The following is a 22183-nucleotide window of genomic DNA, read 5'->3' on the forward strand; positions in this document are numbered from 1 at the left end:
TTTTGGGTCCATGGCCTGGAAACTCCCCAGATCTTGATCCCATTGAGAACTTGTGGTCAATCCTCAAGAGGCGGGTGGACAAACAAAAACCCACTAATTCTGACAAACTCCAAGAAGTGATTATGAAAGAATGGGTTGCTATCAGTCAGGATTTGGCCCAGAAGTTGATTGAGAGCATGCCCAGTCGAATTGCAGAGGTCCTGAAAAAGAAGGGCCAACACTGCAAATACTGACTCTTTGCATAAATGTCATGTAATTGTTGATAAAAGCCTTTGAAACGTATGAAGTGCTTGTAATTATATTTCAGTACATCACAGAAACAACTGAAACAAAGATCTAAAAGCAGTTGAGCAGCAAACGTTGTGAAAACTAATATTTGTGTCATTCTCAAAACTTTTGGCCACGACTGTACATTGCCTGAAACTGAATAAATAAGCTTTTCATTGATGTGTGGTTTGTTAGAATAGGGCAATATTTGTCTGAGATACAACTATTTGAAAATCTGTAATCTGAGGGTGCCAAAAAAATCAAAATATTGAGAAAATAGCCTTTAAAGTTGTCCAAATGAAGTTCTTAGCAATGCATATTACTAATCAAAAATTAAGTTTTAATATATTTACAGTAAGAAATTTACTCAATATCTTCATGGAACATTTACTTAATATCCTAATGATTTTTGGCATGAAAGAAAAATCAACAATTTTGACCCATACAATGTATTTTGGCTATTGCTACAAATATACCTGTGCTGGTTTTGTGGTCCAGGGTCACAAATATTTTAAATGATATTATTTTCACAATAAGTACTCTTTTTAAAAGTGTGTACTTCCTTTTTTAAGCATTAATATACTGTGTGTGTGTGTGTGTGTGTGTGTGTGTGTGTGTGTGTGTGTGTGTGTGTGTGTGTGTGTGTGTGTGTGTGTGTGTAAAACCTAAAAATATGTGGCTATGTTTAAATTGCATTTGCATACCAAATCAGATTCATTCTCTGAGAATCAAACCCATTAACTAATAAAGTGTATACCTGAAATGTAATGCAAGTCATTTAGCATAAAAACCATCTACCAAAATTCATAAATGGACAGTACATAAAGTGTGTTTTTAGAAGCCATACCCAAGTTTACATAGGCATATCCACAATGTATCATGACCAAATTTGGACCATAAAATAGATCGCTCAATCCTACAGCGCTGACCATCCTGACGGGAAAGATACGGCCAGGCTACATATCAAACATATTTCACTTCAAACACCCCTGTGAAGTGTCTTAATGTCACTCAGTAAAAGCAGTTGCTGAATCCTGTGAACTTTAACACACACACACACACACACACACACACACACACATGTGGTTCTTTCTCGCTTTTAGACACTGATTGATCTCCAAGGATCTGCTCAGGGAGATAAAATGAGGAAAACTATGATGTACCCTAACATTAAACCCATAAGGAAGCACAACCTCTCTATGAGTTCTGGTTCTTCTGCATCTAACCAATACTCATGTAAATCAGCTTGACCTTTGGTTTTCAGGAGGTGTTTTGAGCATGAAGCAAGTGTCTCAGTCTGAATCAGAATATCTATAAATATCCAAATGTGTCGGTGTGCTTTCAGTACACCTCTGTGGCTAAGGAAAAACATTTGCATATGTTCCATGTAGCACACTTATTGATGCAATAGTTAATGTCCATCTGTTCAACTTCATACGTAGCTGACCTGGTAATTCCTACATTCATGAGGCCTTTCACAACATATGTATGTCTATAACTCTATCATTGAAACTGTTTGAAAGAATAATATCTCCATATACATCACATCAGAGTAGGTATTATTAGAGTGAAATCTGTTTTGTTTTTATATATTAGCTATTATGTCCTCTACCCAAACTTGTCACTACCAAAACACAGTAATATATAATTTAATTAGAAGGGTTATATTGACCTATTAAGATTTTGCTTACATCTACAATGTAAATATATATTTTTCAGAGATAAATCAAAAACAATTACATTTTTAACAATATTTCAAGACAAGTGTAATTTATGAGATTCGTTGTATTTTGAATCCAATTTTTCTTTGTAAAAGCTGATCATACTGATTTTAAAGTTAAGGATTCATTAGTTTGAATATACATTGAACCAAACACTATCATAACATCTTAGTTGCTAATTCAGTATACTTTATTTAAAAAAAAAACATCCCATGTTTTTAGATACTTTTGAACCGAGCACATTTCCTTCAGCTTTGTGTCATTTTGACCAGACGAGTTGTTATCTGACTTTGACTCTGACTTCAATCAACATGACCCATTTTAATAGGGTTTATCTCTAAAGTTCGTCATGACCACTATTGTTCAAAACCTGCTTCCTATTTACATTGTCTTAATATTGAAGTCTTGATCTAATACAGGAAACTTGAAACATCGCTGCATGCACTGTTTATGTACTTAACAGTAAATTTTATGCATGCATGTTTTTCTTTGTGAGCTGAAAAAGGCCAGTTCACCACAATTTCTAGAGAATTCACACTTACCACATTGCTGTAGACCTCAAATGAACCTAACAACATCCTTCAGTTTAGAACAAAAATGCATGTGGGAAAACATGTTAAAGTACAAAATTACATTTATTTTTTAATTGTATTCAGATTTTTCCAAGTTGTTAGTAAAACTTTTATCCTACTCATAAAGTAGAACATCATAGAGTAGATGATGTGCATCATAAATGGCTCATGTAGACTGCATCACTCAGTTTTATACAGTATACACCATTTGTCTTTTTATTAGGAGCTTTTTAAGTTTGAAGATCCCTAGTTTGGAGAAGAGCAAAGCAGTCACTCAGAATGTTCCTGTATTTTCCACCAGATGTCACTAAACATGCATTATTTGTACAATGCAAAAATCACTTTTGACACATGAATGTATAGTATTTTAAAATTAGACACGTTTATAAGTGTATATGGTTGTCACTGAAGCGTTTGAATTTTTGAAAATAATTTAAAAAAATTAAATTAAAAAATAGATTATATAGTTTTTCTTTAAGAACACGAACGTGAGTTATTAATCTACTTCAAATCTGTTTAAATCTTTTTACGTTCTCAGTAAGGTTAGAAAACGCTCGAGTTTTACGTTCGTAAAACGCTCTAGAGGGGCTCCAGTTGTTGCGTCATATCCAGGGGCCCCTGGACACTCGGCTAGATGCTGGTGGGCGTGACGTCATGCACGAAAGTTTGATACAATGCCCTCCATGTTTAGGTTTAGGTTTAGGGGAAGTTAAGTGTTCAACTGATAACAGCAACATGTGACGTACCAAAGACATGTAGACGATCAATGGATTTTTTGCGTTATTAACGCGACCGCTTCGAAAGCGAAGGTTTGCTGAAACAGAGTTGGACCTGAGAAGTTTTTTTGAGTGAATGCTTCGTGTAACACCCAACTATACAGCGGTGTGTTCTCCGGTAGACAAGCGGGCTGCTTTGGGTAACGCGTGTATCGGAATTCGTTTCCACCGAGATGTTTTTGGACTGTTTTTGTGTTTCTTTCTAACATGAGGAACCCGTTGGACAGACGCTTTTAGGATTGTTCTTCGGCGACAAAAGCCCTACTCGGACCTCCGTCGCCGGGCGAGAGTCCGGCATCGTCCGTTAGAGGAGTATCAGAATGATAAAGCCCAAAGTGGGTCGGATGTTTCTGGCGACATGCGTCGGGTCGTTTTTCATTCTTATATTATACTTCCAGAACATCTCAAGATCAGGTGAGCCTTACTAAGAAAGCAGCGATGTCTTATTCATAAAGGATTTGTTCGTTTGAGTCGGATCTTTTAAATGAACTGGATCACAAATCCAGCCTTATTAGCCTGTTTATTAAGATCCGTTGTCATAGTTTGTTTTATTTACTCGTTTACTCGTTTTTTAAATATGCAGAAATATTTTTTAACGGAGACCGTTTTAGTATTGTTCATTAAATCTAAATATATTTGTGTTCAAAATAGCTTATGCCTCTAGTCAACGAATGACCTGGACACATTAATCTTAAATTAATAAATCTTTTTTTGTTTTGTTTTGTTTTTTGTAGTATTGTAATATGCAACATCCAGTTTTACTGAATTAGAAATGTAACTGTGGCAAGGACAAGATTATGTAGGAGATTCCTGTGATTAAATGTATACCAATAATACTAAATAATCACTAATTTGCAAAAATGCAAACCAGGTAGTCTACAAATTACAATACGATTTTGTTGGCCACATTCATGTATTTAGTTGTGGACTGAAATTTAGATTGGGCTATGAGTACAGAGCATAATATTCAGCTGTAAACTTATTGGTGTACAGCTACTTTGTTTTATCAGTGGAAAAAGGAAGTTAGATGACGCTTCACCAGCCGAATGTAGGTTACAAATCAGACTTTTTGAAACAGGTCATGACCACATCCTAAATTCATTCTGGGATTGATGACATTCACATTTTTAAACGTTAACGGTGGGCAGTGATGATGCAAGTGCATTTAGACCTGTAGCTCCTCCCTGGTCCGGACATCCTAAATGTCTGGGTCATTGCTGTCAAGGAACGGTTGTGCTATTTTCCTTCAAGTTGCTAAATGTCACTGCACATTAAATGGTGTGTTGGTTAAAAACCTAGTTGTTGGTTTGAACCCCAAACAGGCTGTTTCATTAACTACTGTATAACCTAAGTTAAGCCTCCATATTTTGCTGTCCCAAATTTTCACTGTAAATGTTAAGATTTATGTAGTTACATTTACCATTGCATTTTTGCCTTGTTTGCACCTGGTTTTAAGATGAATTAAAATCTGATCACTTTATTAGCTGAGTCTTAACATGCATTTTAAATGCATTTTCATCTGACCACTTGTGTTAGGATTTCCTCACCTCTTATTTTGGCACATTTGATTCCAGACCATGTGTGATTGAATGACTGAAGCCATTGCGCTGTTTATGAGTGAGTGGAAAATGGAAGCAAATGGCATCAATTTCATCTGTGTGTAGCGCGACACAGCAACTTTGGAATCAATTGTTTTGCGCACTTTATCAAAACACGTCCTGTAATGCTCACTCCATTCACTCCTGGGTCATCAAGTGTCAAATCAACCAAATTTCAGAAATTTCCCTGGCTCAAATTTTGGCATTTTTCTAATATTTTTATTAGTAATCCACTATTTTGTAGAGGGGGCTCAAAATGGCAATTTTCACCGGAAATACAGAGTTGCTGCGTCCCAATTCGCCTACTTATACTATGCCCTAAAAGTATGTACTCTTTTTGTGAAGAAAAAGTACATACTTTTGAGTATGTAGCAGAATAGTAGGCAAGCTTTGGGACATACTACTTGGTCATAACTGCTTCTTTAACGGACGCTCTGTTGCTTAGTTACCTGAATCCTGTCACTGTTTAAACTGCCCTGTCAATCATCACAGTTAACATTATCTACATTTCCTTTAATTTCATTTCCTACCGTATTAGGGAGAAATGAAGAGGCACGTTCTTTCACAAGTCTTTCATGCCCAGAACTCTGCTCTTGTGTTTGCATAATTATGCATTTAAACGTTAATGACCAAACCTATCATTATAAAAGTTCATAATGTTGCTGCACATGAAATATAATGCGGATAACATTTAAAAAAAAAAATTTATCAGGTTACACGTTGATTATTTATCACTCAAACCCCTTTCTCTACCTGTCTGTTGGTCGCGCATATCCTCCATGTTTGTAGTTTTTTAACACTTTTTATGCGTGTTTGTAGTTTTAATCGAATCCTCGTTCAACGTGCAATGTGTTGTGGGCAATATTAGCCGTTAGAGTGTACATTGATCCGCACTTCAAATTCCGAAGTTAAGTAGTAGACCGTCCGGGAATCTTTGGAATACTTTTTTAAACATACTACGATTTGGGACATACTAATACTTCTATTTTCGAATACTATTTAGGACGGATAGTATGCGAATTGGGACGCAGCACGTGTGTTTTCAAGACGCGACTGGAATGACAGCAGTGTCTGACGAAATTTTTTCTCCCCCTGCGGTAGTTACTGCTTCTTCAGACAGAATCGCAGTAGCAGAATACAGGTTCAACATGCTGTTTTCTGTATATAATGGTCTCAATAATAACAATAAATATAAGTCAAGCTATCCCAGCCTTCGAGATACATCTAAAATGTTTTTTTATTCTTGCCCGACCGAACAAACAGCCTGATTAAAACTGGAGAGACAAAAATAACCAGCGAAGCATCGAAAGGCAAGAAAGTTTCCTATTTTAATACAATCAGCGTAAACCGCAATTGATAAGTGTATTTCTGGTCTATTTGTGACATACTTTAACAAATGAGCGTAACAGCACACATAAAGAAACTCTAAAGAAACACACTTGGGGAACAATTGAAAATGTATAGTTTATTTATAACATGATATTGTTCAGTAATATACCAAGGGAGCTTTTTGCTGAATATTCTCACGATTACAAATGTTACATTAATTTCAGTTTAATAAACTAGTTAGTCAAGTAGTTACTTACATTTTAGACAAAATATTTACAGTTTTGTTCTGTTTCACCAACGAAAATAGTTCCAAACAAAGATCACAGCAAAAGTCTAGCACATTCTCCAAGCATCGTTTTACTACTGAATGATTCAGCGTTTTGCTCGAATCAGTTGAAATAACTCAATAACTCGCTCATGATTGACTTACCACCACCTGCTGGTAGTTTAGTATGCTTAAAAGTATGCATCCCCACCCCAACATATCTAATTTGCACATTCATAAATGTATTGTAAATTATGTAATCTGACTGCTAACAGCCATATAGAATTTGATAAATTGTAATTCTGTAATAATGTCAAAGGTGATGCATACATCTCAAAAGTAAAAACAGGCCTTTATAAAGGTAAATCAAATATGCAGATTTAAGATGATAGAGCTGATAGAGCACTGATGAAAATATTGCTTCAGAATAAATTGTTTACATCACCAGATATCTCTAAGTGGTACTTTTATGGGACACTTGTGTGGAATAGTATCTGCTGATATGAAAAGTTCACTGTATATTTAGTTTACTTTTTTTACATTAAACACATTAAATATTACATATTTGCATGTAATATAACATTTCCATTACAGGTTTAGGTATTAAATTTCATATAAGGTGGTATTAAAAAGGTCTTAAAAAGTCTTAAATTTCACTTGTTCATATCTGCAGATACCCTGTTTAATATTTTGGCTTTCATCGCTATACATGTTTATCTCTCTTCAGGAACAGTATTAACAAAATCAAAAATTTGAGCCAGGGACCTCTGGTTTGAGTTGACACAGGTGTATTTAATGTTGTTCGCTTGAAATCGAATCGACAAAAACGCATCTTGATACCAGCTGTAAACAAGGCCTTAAGCAATGACTGTCTGATTGAAGTCCCCTAAAAAACGAATCAGTCATCACTTCTAACTGACAAGCTTAGGTAGTTAAAGTTTAGATAACAGACATGCATGCCACATAAACGCAGTTCCTCTGACATACAAAAAAGGACATCAAACTGTCTTTAGAGTGCACACGTGTAGACTTCAGTCTGTTTAGAACAGCGAGCGAACAAAAAAGGCTGTTGAAGCCCGCTGGAAACAAAGCAGACAGGGAGAAAAACTGCCCCTGGAATGTTTGGAAAGCCCCCACTGGGAGACTCTGGGGCATTCCAAAACCTTTTAAACCTTTCCCCTGATGCCTCGCAGAGGAACGGATCACCTTGAAGAAGGATAGCATGAGATTAGAAAAGATGGGGGAATTAAAGGTCAGTGGCTTCGACTTTCCCTGGAGTCTTGGGAAAGACTTCATATGACCAGGTCAGGTTTTTCAACCAGAGATCACTCAAACTCATGACAGTGTATGAAGGTAAACCTGTGTTGTGACAGTAATTTATGAGTATGAAAACCACCTGGATAAGATCAGAAGCAGCAAGGGGTGAAAAAGTATGATTATGAAGTAGATTATGGTTAGTTTCCTTTAAACTATAGATAAGAGACTTTAAACACATAAGATATAACCTGGTAGTAATAGCTAATGTTTATTCCTGTTTTTTCATGTTGTAAACAAAACCTCAGTTCTTTGGAGACCTAGATTAGAGCCAAGTTCAGAGTCTTTTAGTAAAAGTTTAATTATACAGCCAAGATTGCAAGGCTGGCGTCAATGCAAAAGCTTTTTCCCGCCCAAATTAAATGAATAATCCACTTCCCTAGACTAGATTTGGCCTCATTGAACCATTCTTGCCTAGACTTGTTAGTAAGGAGAATAACAGCTTTATGGTACATGCTGCTCAATAATAGTTCAGGATCTGACCCTAGAAAGTCTTCCGCCAGAGGGAAATAGCTTGTCAGTGGTACATCATGTGATCCTTCATTTGTCTCTCCTTAACAGGTGTTTGTAGAACACACCTGCATTTTTAAAGACACTGCTGTTGTTGGGCCACATTCGCTAATAATTGCAGACAAATTAGGTGCTTCACCGGATACCCTTGAAAATGAGCAATATTCCTTAAGAGGCACTTAAAGTCCTTGACAATTTATCTGTTTATTTTTTTCAATAAGCACATATCTTTTCAAGCCAAATTCAATAGTTTATTTCAGTTAATGTCATAAAACTAGCAAGCTAAGCCAGTAGTAGTACTGACAATGTCTGGCATGGCTGAAGACTTGAAAAGAGGAACACATGAACTGAATCAGTTGAGTGAGTCATTTACGCTGGATCCGCTCTGATTGATTCAAACTTGTGACTTTGATCATTCGCATTAAGTGATTCACTAGCAAAAGTCAGATCAAATTAAAAGAGCCATTCATTTAATTTTGAATTTTAACATCGCTTGTAATGATTTTAGAAAGCACGCAGTGATGGGTAAAACTGAACTTTTCGAAACTCTGAATCAGTAAACCAATCACAAAATGATTCACTATTTCAAAGCGCTCTAATCGGATCACGTATCAAATCATTTGTTTCAAATCGGGACTTCAAATCGCATATCGCTAATGATTTGATTCAGATCAACACTTTGGAGCGGGTTCGTAAATCATTTGACTTAGATCGGGACTTCAGAGCAGGTTCGTAAATCATTTGACTGAATCAAAAGATTCACAATACGCAAGGTTTCGATCTAAATCAAAAGATTCTGAAGTCCTGATCTAGGTCAAATTATTTGCGAACCTGCTCCAAAGTCCTGATCTAAGTCAAATGGTTCACAAATCATCATTCAGATCGGGACTTCGGAGCATGGTTCGCAAATCTTTTGCTTTAGATCGGAACTTCGGAGCGTGTATGTCACTTCATTTGTTTCAGATGCTGATTTTGGAGTCGTTTTGTGAACCTTTTTATCAGATTTTTTTTTAAACAGTAGAAAACATCAAGCGATTAAGGCAGTACAGTTATAAAAGCAAAACAAAGAAAAAAAAAGTATGCACAAATACAAATCCCTTAAGAAAATTAAAGGAGTAGTTCACTTCCAGAACAAAAAAATACAGATAATGTACTCACCTCCTTGTCATCCAAGATGTTCATGTCTTTCTTTCTTCAGTTGTAAAAAAAAAAAAATGTTTTTTGAGGAAAACATTTCAGGGTTTCTCTCCATTTATCTACATTTTAACCTCAAATGCTCATCTTGTCTAGCTCTGTGTGAACTCTGTATTCTGGTTCGTGACAGTTGAAGCCTTTTGAAGCTGCTTTTAAACTGCATTTTAGAGACGTGGGGGCACCATAGAAGTACAATATATGGAGAGAAATCCTCAAAAAACATAATTTCCTTACAACTGAAGAAAGAAAGACATGAACATCTTGGATGACAAGGGGGTGAGCACATTATCTGTAAATTTTTGTTCTGGAAGTGAACAACTCCTTTAACTGTGGTTTTACTATAGTAAAAGTGTAGTATATTTTGTAATAGTTTAGTAGTAATACTTTGCATGTGCTTTGTTTTATTTTTGCCATTTTGTTTTATTAGTATATTTATGTGTATCTATTTATCTTTTTTTAGAATTTGAAAGAGAAGACATTGTTTGATATGTGAGATTTCTGATTGAAGTTCTGGAATTTCATTTACACTATCTGTATGAACCCTGTGTTTAGGTTTCTTTCTTCTGTTAAAGACAAAGGATCTATTTTGAAGAATCTTGGCAACAAAGTAGTTGACAGTAGCTAATGACTTCCGTAGGAGTTTTTCCCCATAGTATAGATGTCAATGGCTGCCATCAACTCTTTGGTTACCAACGTCCTTATTTTATGTTCAACAGAAGTAAGAAACTAATGCAGGTTCAGAACAACTGGTTTTAATCATTTTCAAGTGATCTATCCCTTTAAACCCTTTCAACTAATACATGAATCAAGGCTAGTCTAAACTTTTAAATAGGGAGTTTTTAAATAGGCTTAAATGTGATTGAACTCATTGTAGGCTCACATTTCTGTGCATTATTTGCTCAAAGCTTTTCTAGTTTGGCTCATGTACAGTTATTTGCTAAGCCACACCCCTTCAATGGTCACACGGTCACACTTCACAGGAAGTTTGGCTGTAGTGTCGTCCTTGCCTCTGAAATGTGGTTCCAATAAAAAGAGCTGATACAAGTGATCTTAAAAGTAGCTCTGTAGGTGTCTTGGCCTAGTACTTGAAGCAGCAATCAGTAATTACCTTAAAATGGCTTTTGTGTTTATGTATGTTTCTTCACAAAACCACTTGGTTCATCCTTATGTGTTGGTGATGGGAAAGCTACTTAATTATCGAATATTGGATTTCCCCTCGTTCCTCTGCTGATATGCTTCTATTTACCTGAAGCCAACATCAAGAAAACTTGTCCAGCCAAAGGCAAGCGGTGAGGTACAACTAATGAAAGTTTAGTGGTTCGTCCATGAGAAACATATGGAGTTATTTCCCTTTCTCTGCAGTAAGTGACTGTGAGTCAGAGCACAGATCGAATGCTCAGCTGGACTGTGGGTGAGCTTTTGTCAAAAGACCATTTCCAGTAAACTTTCTGACCTTGGCTCTATCACACACACTGTGGGCAATTTGAAACTAAGATGATGTCTCAGTCCTTTTAAAGTCACAGTGTGGGTAACTTGTACTCTTCTGATAAAGGCTTATACTGTGCCTGCTAAATGTGCAGCAGTTTCTTTGCTTATCTGACCACCATCAGTTACTGCTGCTCATGTTTACAGAGGCAACGTTGCTGACTTTGCCACACGTCACACTTCTTTTCGCTTGTTTACTTCGACATAGACAGTCTGATTAATCTCAGTCGAGTCCCTCAAAGTTCGCTCTGGTAGAACTGCACATTTAAGGGTAATTTTAAAGCAGTTTTAGGTATTCTAGATGTTGATTTTTACAATTGTTTAGTGAGATGGGTCAACAAGTTGTCCTACTAGTCGAATAATTGTACAGGCCTACAGGGTTCATTTCTTCATGGATAATTTGTTCCAAAGCACTTACGCCGCACAGCTGTAAAACATGAGCTCATTCTTTACCATCAAGCAAATGCTCGACATGGGCCTGTTGGAAAAGTTTATGAAGTGCATTACTCCAGAGGCCTAGACGCAAAACTCCTCTATCCTTGAAAACTGAGTCACATTATGAACTGACTGAACATCAAATTGGATTTTGGATTTTGACTTTTTCCAGTAATGCAGGCTAGATTGTTTCCTAAATTGTTTACGTGCCTTTTACACATTTTATGCTCTAGTTGTATTAAATTGGAGTAACTATGCTCGCACAGGTTGGCCTTATCGATTTTGGAATAAACTTTCGTTTATCAACTGATTTGAATGAATAGTTCACCCAGAACTGAAAAGTTTGACATATTTTAGTCATCCTCATGTTGTTTCTAAACCTGTATGACTTGGTTCCTTCTAAAAGAACACAAAAGAAGAAATTTTGAAGTTCAGGATTCGTACAAGGTGATTAAAGTGCTTGAAGTACTTGAATTTTGTAAGGCCTAGAAAACCCTTGAAAGCAGCAATATTACTGAAGAGGTACTTGAAAAAGTGCTTGAATTATTGAAAGACAATGTTTAATTTTTTCATGATAATTTCACACAATTAAAAAAAAACATACTTTTTTGCCTTTTTGCTCTTTCAGTTCATGTCATAGAACTATCGAGCTAAACCGGTAGTAGTACTGATAATGTTGACAATGTAAACATGGCTGAAGACGCGAAAAGAGGAACAGATGAACCGAATCAGTCATTTACGCTGGAACCGCTCGGATTGATTAAAACTTGTGAAGCTCATAGTGTGCAGGATTCGGTTGTTGCCATCGCGCGTCATTCCCGGATAATCAAAAATGGGCAAAGAGGCGGGACGTGGGTGGAGCTGGTTGCTGAAACCAGTTGCCGTGTTGGTTTCAATAGAGTGAGGGGGAGGTTGCCGCTTGATTATTTCGCAAATTGAATGATTCACGATCTGCTCTCCGAATAGGTTACATCATTGCCTCACAAAATGATTCACTGTTTCAAAGCACTCCAACTGGACTGCGTATCGTGAATAATTTGCTGCAGATTGGGACTTCAAATCGCAAATTATGAATCGTTTGATTTAGATTGCGACTTTGGAGAGGGTTCAGGAATTTTTTGCCTTAGATTGCAACTTTGCGAATTGCGAATCATTTGATTTCGATTAGAAGTTCAAGTCACGCATTGCGAATCATCTGGTTTAGATCAGAACTTTGCCTATTGCGAATCATTTTATTCAAATCAGGATTTTGCATATTGTGAATAATTTCACAAATTGAATGATTCACAATCTGCTCTTCAAACCAGTTACATCATTGCCTCACAAAATGATTCACTGTTTCAAAGTGCTTTAATTGAATCATGTATCAGGAATCATATGTTTCTGATCGGGACTTAAAATCGCATATCACAAATCATTTGATTTAGATCAGGACTTTGGAAGGGGTTCGCAAATTATTTGCCTTAGATCGGAACTTTGCGTATTGCAAATCTTTTGATTTCAATCAGAACGTCAAGTCACTTATTGCAAATAACTAATTTAGATCAGAACTTTGCATATCGCAAATCCTTTATTTCAGATCAGGACTTTGCGTAATGTGAATAATTTCACGAATTGAACAATTCACGATCCACTCTCTGAATCAGTTACATCATTGTCTCACAGAATGATTCACTGTTTCGAAACACTCCAATCAGATCATGCATCGTGGATCATTTGCTTCTGATCTGAACTTCAAATCGCGTATCGTGATTGATCATTTGATTTAGATCGGGATTTCAGAGGGGTACTCAAATCATTTGCCTTGATTTCGATCGAAACTTTGCATATTGCAAATCATTTGATTCAGTTTGGGACTTTGCTTATCATGAATAATTCTGTGGATTGAATGATTTGCGATCTGCCAGTCTTGATCTGAAATGATGGTTCACAAATCATTCAGACTGGGAAATTGGAGTGGGTTTGTGAATCATTTGATTGAGTTTGGGACTTTTGAGTGGTTTCGCAAAAAAAAAAAAAATTCAGATTCAAACCGCATCAAACCATAAGGGAGATCTCTGATTGAAGTCCTTGAAAAGCTGAAAAGTTCTTGGTTGAAAAGTTCTTGAAAGTCCTGGAATTTAATTTTACAGTATCTCTACAAACCCTGGAAATTTTATGTTTTTTTTTCTGTAGTAGAAAGAAAATCATACAGGTTTTTGAATGACTAAGGGTGTGTAAATGATGACACAAGTTAAATTTTTTCATTGAGGATGTTGATTCTATTAGCAAAGCATGGTTTTGATGCTCTCTTGCACAGGTAAATAAACTTAGCAGTTTAAAACCCACTTTCTGACAGGACCCTTCAGGCAAATGCGTTTGGTATAGCGTCATCAGCCATTGCTGGTTTGTCTAAGCATTACATTACCCATAAAATGACATAACTCTGGGAGTCGTTCTGCTCTGCGGGGCCAAGTTTCCCAATAGACCTGTTTTATATTTTACGAGGGACTGCGCACAAGATGCTTTTGATTTAACGCGCTGCCGGGGCATTGGTCAGCTTTCCGCCAGCCCTCCAGATCCTTTGCTCTTCCTTTCAGACAGCTGAGACTGGAGATGGATTTTAAGCCGCCAGAGATTTGGATAGGATAAACAAATCACGCAAAGGACACGAACAGATTGCCAAACACTGGCACTCGCTTGGATAGAGGGCAGTTTCTTGATGCAGAATGGCTTGAGGGTTGCAAGTTCATTTTCTTTTGTTTTGATAATTTGTTCACGCTTCGAGACTGTGAAAGAGAAAAGGGCAGTGTCCTTTTAATAATTAAGGGGAAGTTTCCAGCCTAAAATGCAATTTTGGGATTTGGGATGAACAGTCACGCTCTATGTTAGTCAGGGATAGAGTGACACCCACACACTGAGGCTCTGAGTTGAAAAAGAGAAGCACGTTCTTTCTTCACCTTTTCATATTATATGCGTCTCATTCTCTCTTCTCAATTTCATCTATAGTTATGAGAGTAAAGCTCGTGCTATCAATGGAATACTGTAGAGTAGGACGCACAGGGCCACTATGAGTGGATGTAACTTTATCCAAATCTCTGATTAAGCACATTCTTCATTTGGTAATTTTACTTTATGGCATATTAAGGCACCCATTGGAGTACTTCCTCTAGTGTGCTTGGGGCAGAAAGGAAAATGATTGCCTTAGTAAGAAAAAAAGTCCCTTCTACCCTAAGAACACTTTATGGTAAGTAAAACTCTCAGTAGGTATTCATTAGAATTTCAGCCTAAGCATTTTAGTAATTTTGCACAGTAATTTGATCAAATCAGTAATTCTCAGTCATGTTCATTCTTGTTTAAAAATGTCTTTCGTGGCTTAACATTTCATTACTGCCTCTATTTTGCAGCTCCCAGAATTATGGGGTGCTTATAAACTGGCATTTAAAAGTTTGGGGTTGGTAAGATTTTTAATGTTTTTTAATTATGCTCATCATGGCTGTATTTATTTGATCAAAAATACAGAAAAAAAACTGTAATATTGTGAAATATTATTACAATTTAAAGTAACAATTTTCTGTTTTAATACAGTTTAAAATATCATTTATTTCTGTGATGAAAAGCTGAATTTTTTACCAGCCATTACTGCAGTCTTCAGTGTCACATGATCCTTCAGAATTTATTCTAATATGTTGCTTTATTATTGAAACTGTTGTGCTGCTTAATATTTTTTGGAACCTTTGATACTTTTTTCTTTGATTTGTTTGATGAATAAGTTAAAAAGAGCAACATTTTTTTCAAAACAGAAATCTTTTATAACAATATGAGTCTTTACTATCACTCCTTGCTAAATAAAAATATTAATTTCTTTCTTTTTTTTTTTTTAAATTAAGAAAACATTTATTGACCCCAAACTTTTGAATATTAGTGTATATTGTAACACAGAATTTCTATTTTGAATAAATAGTGTTCTTTTAAACTTTTATTTATCAAAGCATCAAAGTTTTAAACATTGATTGTAAATCAGAATATTAGAATGATTTCTGAAGGATTATATGACATTGAAGACTGGAGTAATGATGTTGAAAATTCAGCTTTGCTTCACAGGGATAAATTATTTTTTAAAGCATATTAAAATGGAAGACTGTTATTTTAAATTGCAATAATATTTCACAAAATTATGATATATTATATATAATATAATTATGTAGAGCATAACATTGCTTTTATTTTGAACTTTCTATTCATCAGAGATTTTTTTTTTAAATATAGAAAAAAAATAAAACGCGGCACAACTGTTTTCAACATTGATAATAATAAATGTTTCTTGAGTATCAAATCAGCATATGAGAATAATTTCATGAAGGATCATCTGAAATTGAAGTAATGCTAAAAATTCAGTTTTGTCGTCATAGGAATAAATTATATTTTAAAATATATATAAAATAGAAATCAGTGAAAGTAAAAAGCGATTTTTGCTTTAATTGTAAAGAAAAATGGCAATATTACTGTATTTTAGATCAAATAAATGCAGCCTTGATGAGCATAAGAGAGAAAAATGTAAAAAAAAAAAAATCTTAATGACACCAAACTTTTTGAATGGTTATATAAACATAGTCAATGTTAAGCTGCAATATTATACACAAATCGCCGAGTACTTGAGCCATGCCATTTACAAAGAGGATGCTGGAAAAACAGTCAACAGACAGAAGTTACAGTAAGCCAGTTTCATACTTATTATTCTACTGGAAACTGTGTTTTTGAAGTAGCGACTTCTGGGAAAACGTGCATGAGTCAAGACTTATGGCAAATAGGTTTAATGCACATGAATAAGAACATCTTGCGAAATGTTCTGATTTCAACACGAAACTGGTTTCACTTCTAATTCTGATGGGTTTTATGACACACAAATGATGCTTCCTGACATCACAGCGTCCAGGAAGCAAGCTCTTCTGTTTCCACTGTTATTTCAACCAGAGAAACATGATCCTCAAAGTCATTTGAATGTGCTTCCATGTACCACAGTCTAATTATATTTAGACTATAGGGGCGAGAGCACCAGCTGTGAAGACAATTGAGAAGATAAATCATTTGATCGCGGGAGTAAAACAAAAACTCAAAAGTCACCGCACACAACAAAAAACTCTCTCCACACGAGGCCGAGCAGAATTCGATTAGTAAGCGAGCAGTTGCAGCGCCGCAGGAGGGCTTCCTGCCCATTACCTTGCGAACTTTTGATAAAAGCCTGCTGATTTGTGTGTTGTCCTCTATAAACCCTCACAGGCCAACATAAATGGCCACAAGCCTGTGTCGCATTCCAGCAAACAACCTTTGTTGTCGCCGCCTGGCCTCGGTTGAGTTGTGGAACCTCACTCATAGTGCATACTAACAAGGTTAAAAAAGAGACCTCATTGTTGGCCAACTTTGGAAGCCTTTTAAGTGTTTTTTTCTACTGTGTGGCTTAGGATAGTTTCGAGGAACTTCTTTGGGTGATACTGCGTTGTCTAGTCATCTTTTCACTTAGGCAATTCTCTATAAATTACTATGTTGCTGTTAAAAGAAAAAGGCACAAGAGGAAGTTAGCTTGCACGTCATTCTGTGGTTGTGAATCAGACATCCCCTAACGTCCTCTTGCAGACACTTTAAGACTTCCTTTTAAAAAAAAGATTCTCATCTGTTGATTATGATTAGGAGGAGTATATTGTGAAAAAACCTTCATTTTGTGATGGTAGCTCTGATATGTTCATGGCGTTTGGCAACACTAAATAGACCTAGTTCCTTTTTTTTCTTTTTATGCACACTAGTGTTTAACAATTATCTGTTATGAGGTAACCAACTTAAGTGGGTCATAAATATGAGCTGATATGATTTTTAAAACATTGTATGTGAGCAGTACAGCTCTTTATGCTAACTTTTATTTTCATTCAGCGAGCAGGTTTAATGCTCAACGTTGTTGAGTGGGTGCTAATCATCTGGCGAATTAAGCAATCAGGAATATTAATTACGTTTATGACTAGATGCTCCCGGAAGGTTACCAAGCAACATCTTCATGACTGAATTAATTAATATTCACATGCCTTAAATTTGAAGCCTGATTATACAGGGCTGAAAAGTGAACTAGCCATGCAGACTTGTGCAAAAAGCAGATCTCTCCTATTATAATGTTGCAGTCACTCTTTACTATAACAGTAATAAGCTGAAAGCCCAGAAATAAAAGAAATATAAGCACATTTAAGCTACATTCACACTGCGAGCCTTCTGATTTTTTGCTCTGATCTGATTCTTGTTTTTGTATAGTTGTTCACATTTGTGACCCTGGACCACAAAATCAATCTTAAGTAGCACGGGTATATTTTTGTTGCCAAAAATACGTTGTATGGCTCAATTTTGTTTTTTTGTTTTTATGCCAAAAATCTTTAGGATATTAAGTAAAGATATATTTCATGAAGGTATTTTGTAAATTTCCTATCGTAAATATATCAAAACTTAATTTTTGATTAGTAGTATGCATTGCTAAGAACTTCATTTGGATAACTTTAAAGGCAATTTTCTCAATATTTTGTTTTTGTTTTTTTGTTTTTTGCACCCTCAGATTCCAGATTTTAAAATCATTGTATCTTGGCCAAATATTGTCCTATCCTAACAAACATCATACATACATCAAAGAAAAGCCTATTTATTCAGCTTGTATGAATGTATAAATCTTAATTTCATGACTGGTTTTGTTGTCCAGGGTCACATTTTTGTTTTAGATGTGGCCAATATCAGGTTTCCAGTGTGAACAGATCATGGTTTTGAACTGAACCGCACACGCTAAAGAACAATATGAACAGGGTTGCCAGGTTTTCACAACAAAATATGCCGAATTGCTTCTCAAAACTAGCCTAATCGCGTTCCAGGGAGTAAATATCACAGTGGTGTCGCTTCAACCCACATAGTTGAAAAATAACCTGCAGCAACAGTGAAAAAAGTAGACCAATTTTGCAGGAAAACGGTGGACTTGGCAACACTTGCGCAGTGCTGCGTCATACGGAAGTATACACTGTGGACATAAAGTATGCAATTATGCATTTATTAATAGTCTGTTCTGCCACTGAAGCCAGCCAAATTATGCGTAGGCAGTAGGGAATATAAAGACAAGGATGCGACATGGTTTGTGCTTTTCACACTGGCTATGTTCACACTGCAAGCCTCAGTTTAGATTTTTTGCTCAGATCTGTTTTTTTTTTTTTTTTTTTTTTTTTAGCTGTTCACATTTTTATTTTATATGTGGCCAATATCAGATAAGCAGTGTAAACAGATCATCGCATGTGCAAAAGAACAATGTGAACAGGGTTGCCAGGTTTCCACAACAAAATCTGCCCAGTTGCTTCTCAAAACTAGTTTAAATCTAGTCCAATTGCGTTCCAGGGGGGGGAAATATCACGTTAGTGGAATTTTACCAGGGGAACCACGCCAAAAATGTTTATGTAATCCCTCAGAATGCAATTTTTACTGGGGGACCCCCTCCTAAACATGATTAGGATAGTTTTAAGTCGCAATTGGGCGGATTTTGTTGTGAAAACCTGGCAACCCTGATCTAGAGTGACGTAAAAGTTGAATGAATTCCGACATGACTGTTCACATTGCAAAACATCTGACGTGTATTGGAAGTAGCATAAATCTGAATGGAAAAGATCAGATTCCATGTGGTTTGTGCTGTTCACACTGTCATGAGAAAAACAGATCTGAGTCACACGTGAGCAAAAAAAAACAAACAAGTGTGAACAGATCATGGTTTTGAACTGAATCGCATGCACAAAAGAACAAAACGAACAGGGTTGCCAGGTGTTGCCAAGTCTGCGGGTTTCCCGCGGAATTGGGATATGTTAACACTCTGGCCACGGGTTGTTTTTCATGTCTGCAGTTTAAAGTGATCCCAATAACATGATATTTAGCCCCTGGAGTCCTGGACTGCAAATTTTACCAGGGAAACCACATCTAAACATTTTTGTTTGTTTGTTTGTTTTTTTTACTGGTGGATCTCCTCTAAAATGCAATTGCACTAGTTTTAGGCTAGTTTTGAGTAGCAGTTGGGCGGGTTTTGTTGTGAAAGACCTGGCAACCCTGATATAGTGGTAAAAGTTCCATGAATCCCAATATGACTCAGATTACGGTTACATTGCAAATCTTCTGACCTGCATCGGGTTAAGTACCACATATGAAAGTGGAACAAATCTGAATTGAAAAGATCAGATTCTATATGGTTTGTGCTGTTCACACTGTCATGAGAAAAACAGATCTGAGTCTCATTGGGCCACATTTGCCTGCAGCGTGAATGTAGCCTTATAAAGACTTAACTTATCCATTTGCATATGTTTTGTTGGCTTACTTTAGGGCTGTAGCTATCGAATATTTTAGTAATCGAGTATTCTGCCATCGATTAATCGAGTACTCGGATAAAACGTATGTTTGCTTAATTAAAGAGCAATATTAAATATACAAGAGAAAATAAGACAGGTTTCCTAAAATCCACATTTTTATTTTTTTAATGCATAGTATGCAACAATATTCCATCAAAAATAAGCATTTAGTTATTACCAATTTTTTACTGTCTGTGCTTGTACTGTGAACGATAACAAAGTTGACTGAGATGAATTAATTGATATAAATTCTGGGTTTAAAATAAAGCATTTTCTGAGAGACAAAAACAAATAAAAATAACTTTCAAATTACTTTTTTTAAATTATCAAAACTAAGGCATACATTAAAATAAACTATTAATAGTTATACAAAAACACTGCCTTTAAGTCTTGCAACTTAACTTTTAGAACTAACAGTTAAAAGTTTCAAAATCTACAGCTCAGGCATAACATAAGCCTTTACTGTCTTCTTCTTGGAATGCTTTGTGACATTTAGGAGTCAAAACATAAGTCCATGCATGGTTTCACACGGAGTGCTTTAAGCCAATATACTATACGTTAAACTATACGTTTTAAAACTTGTAACTTTTGCTACGGTTAACGTTGTGCATGTCGTTTACACTACTCCGTCGATTTCAACCCTCAAAAACTGAGACTTTTAAAAGCGCTGTAGACCCCCCAATCTGTATAGATCAGTGTGTAGACCCCCGTTTTAGTTTGAAAACTCCGGTGTTGCGTTTCAGTGTAAACGGACCAAAACGGAGACTTTTGAAAACGATGGCGTGGCTGCCCACATTCTCTCCGCGTATCCTTGACGACCGTGTAAACCAGGGGTTCTCAAAGTCTACATTCAAAGGTCCAAATCTGAATTTTCATCAATGAGAAAGGTCCGGAACCAGGGCTCTCAAGTTTTAGCAAAAGTTTGGAGTGAGATTTTATCTGCTAGGGGAGGAGCCACACAGATATTTGCACAGGGGCCGCTCTGGCCCACCCAGTTCTCTTTAAGTTTTTGCTAGCAGTTTAATTTTACTTATTGTTCATAACTGATCAGCACAAATATGAATTATTACAATTGGTAAATCTCATAAAAGAGACAAATTCATCCAAATAAAAAAATTGTTTTATATTTTTCAAAAATACAAATGTATCAAAAATAAACACAAATTTGGCACCCATGTTGCCTAGTAATGAATACACTTGGCGGGATCACATAATTTACCCGGAAACCACAAATTCTTATTTCTGATTGGCTGGTAGTTATGAACTCGGCAGAGAACTTAACATCGCATGCTTGTGCCTCGTCTATTAATTTTATATACAAGTTATCCTTATCTCTTACTTTTCAGCGTGAGAAATACAAGGTGTGGCGTGAGAGCGTGTGAACTGGCTAAAATGCGTGTCTCACGGTGAATGCGTGAGACTTGAGAGCCCTGAATAAGTAAAATTAAACTGCTAGCAAAAACTTAAGAGAACTGGGTGGGCCAGAGCGGCCCCTGTGCAAATATCTGTGTGGCTCCTCCCCTAGCAGATAAAATCTCACTCCAAACTTTTGCTAAAACTTGAGAGCCCTGTAATGCCGTTTGACATTTCCACTCTTCACAACTCCAACTGTCTCGTTACAAATCAAACAGAATGGCTTCGTGCTGGATTGGGGCAAAATGAACGCATACCTCTCTGTCCAATCATCTTTGAAAACTCTATTTTCTTCGTCAGCTTTTCTTTTCCTGGACAATGACATCCTCCACACCCATTCAAACGCTTACTGCGGTGAAGTGTCGCGTTGCGCGGCTCGCGCCCGATTACGTCAAAAGTAAACACTCACTGGATGTCATGGCAACTGAATCACGGAGGAAAACTTTAAATATCTCGCATTCGCTTTAATTTCGGACCATCTCCAAAAATACATAACAAAACAATGATTCTGACATGTGTTTATCAAAGTAGGAAATCTATGGAGCTCATATTATGACAAAACTTTTTGAATTTGAATTGTACAAATTTGAATTATTGACAAGTGTCATTTCACAAAACTGAATATTATATGGTATTTAACATAGTTCTGAATTCGATTTTTTAAAACTTGAATATTGAACATTTGAAATTGAACACAACTGAATTTTCAAATCGCAGATTTTCAAATAGACATGTATTTTCAAACAGCAGATTTTTGTTCCGATTTCTAAGACTTCAAATATTCAGTTTTTAAAAATACAACTTCAAGTTTTCAAGATGAAAAAAAATTCGGAACATCAAATTCAGTGTTCAAAATTCAAAGCGCAGAAATTCAGATCGTACAGAAAGTAGGTCAGAGGTTATGCACAGGGAAGAGTAGATGATCT

At 36.1% G+C, this 22183-nt stretch overlaps 1 protein-coding gene across 1 annotated transcript in view; it reads left to right on the forward strand.

The window, feature by feature from the left end:
• Positions 1–3158: 3158 nt before the first annotated feature.
• The window catches only part of LOC141291528 (carbohydrate sulfotransferase 11), a 32745-nt gene continuing 13720 nt past the window's right edge, over positions 3159–22183 (forward strand). The window contains exon 1 of the mRNA XM_073823683.1: positions 3159–3750. Coding sequence (XP_073679784.1) covers positions 3657–3750 — 94 coding nt within the window. The 5' untranslated portion in view covers positions 3159–3656. The remainder of the gene's footprint in view (positions 3751–22183) is intronic.

Source organism: Garra rufa, chromosome 18, assembly GCF_049309525.1.
Source record: "Garra rufa chromosome 18, GarRuf1.0, whole genome shotgun sequence".
Taxonomy (NCBI): domain Eukaryota; kingdom Metazoa; phylum Chordata; class Actinopteri; order Cypriniformes; family Cyprinidae; genus Garra; species Garra rufa.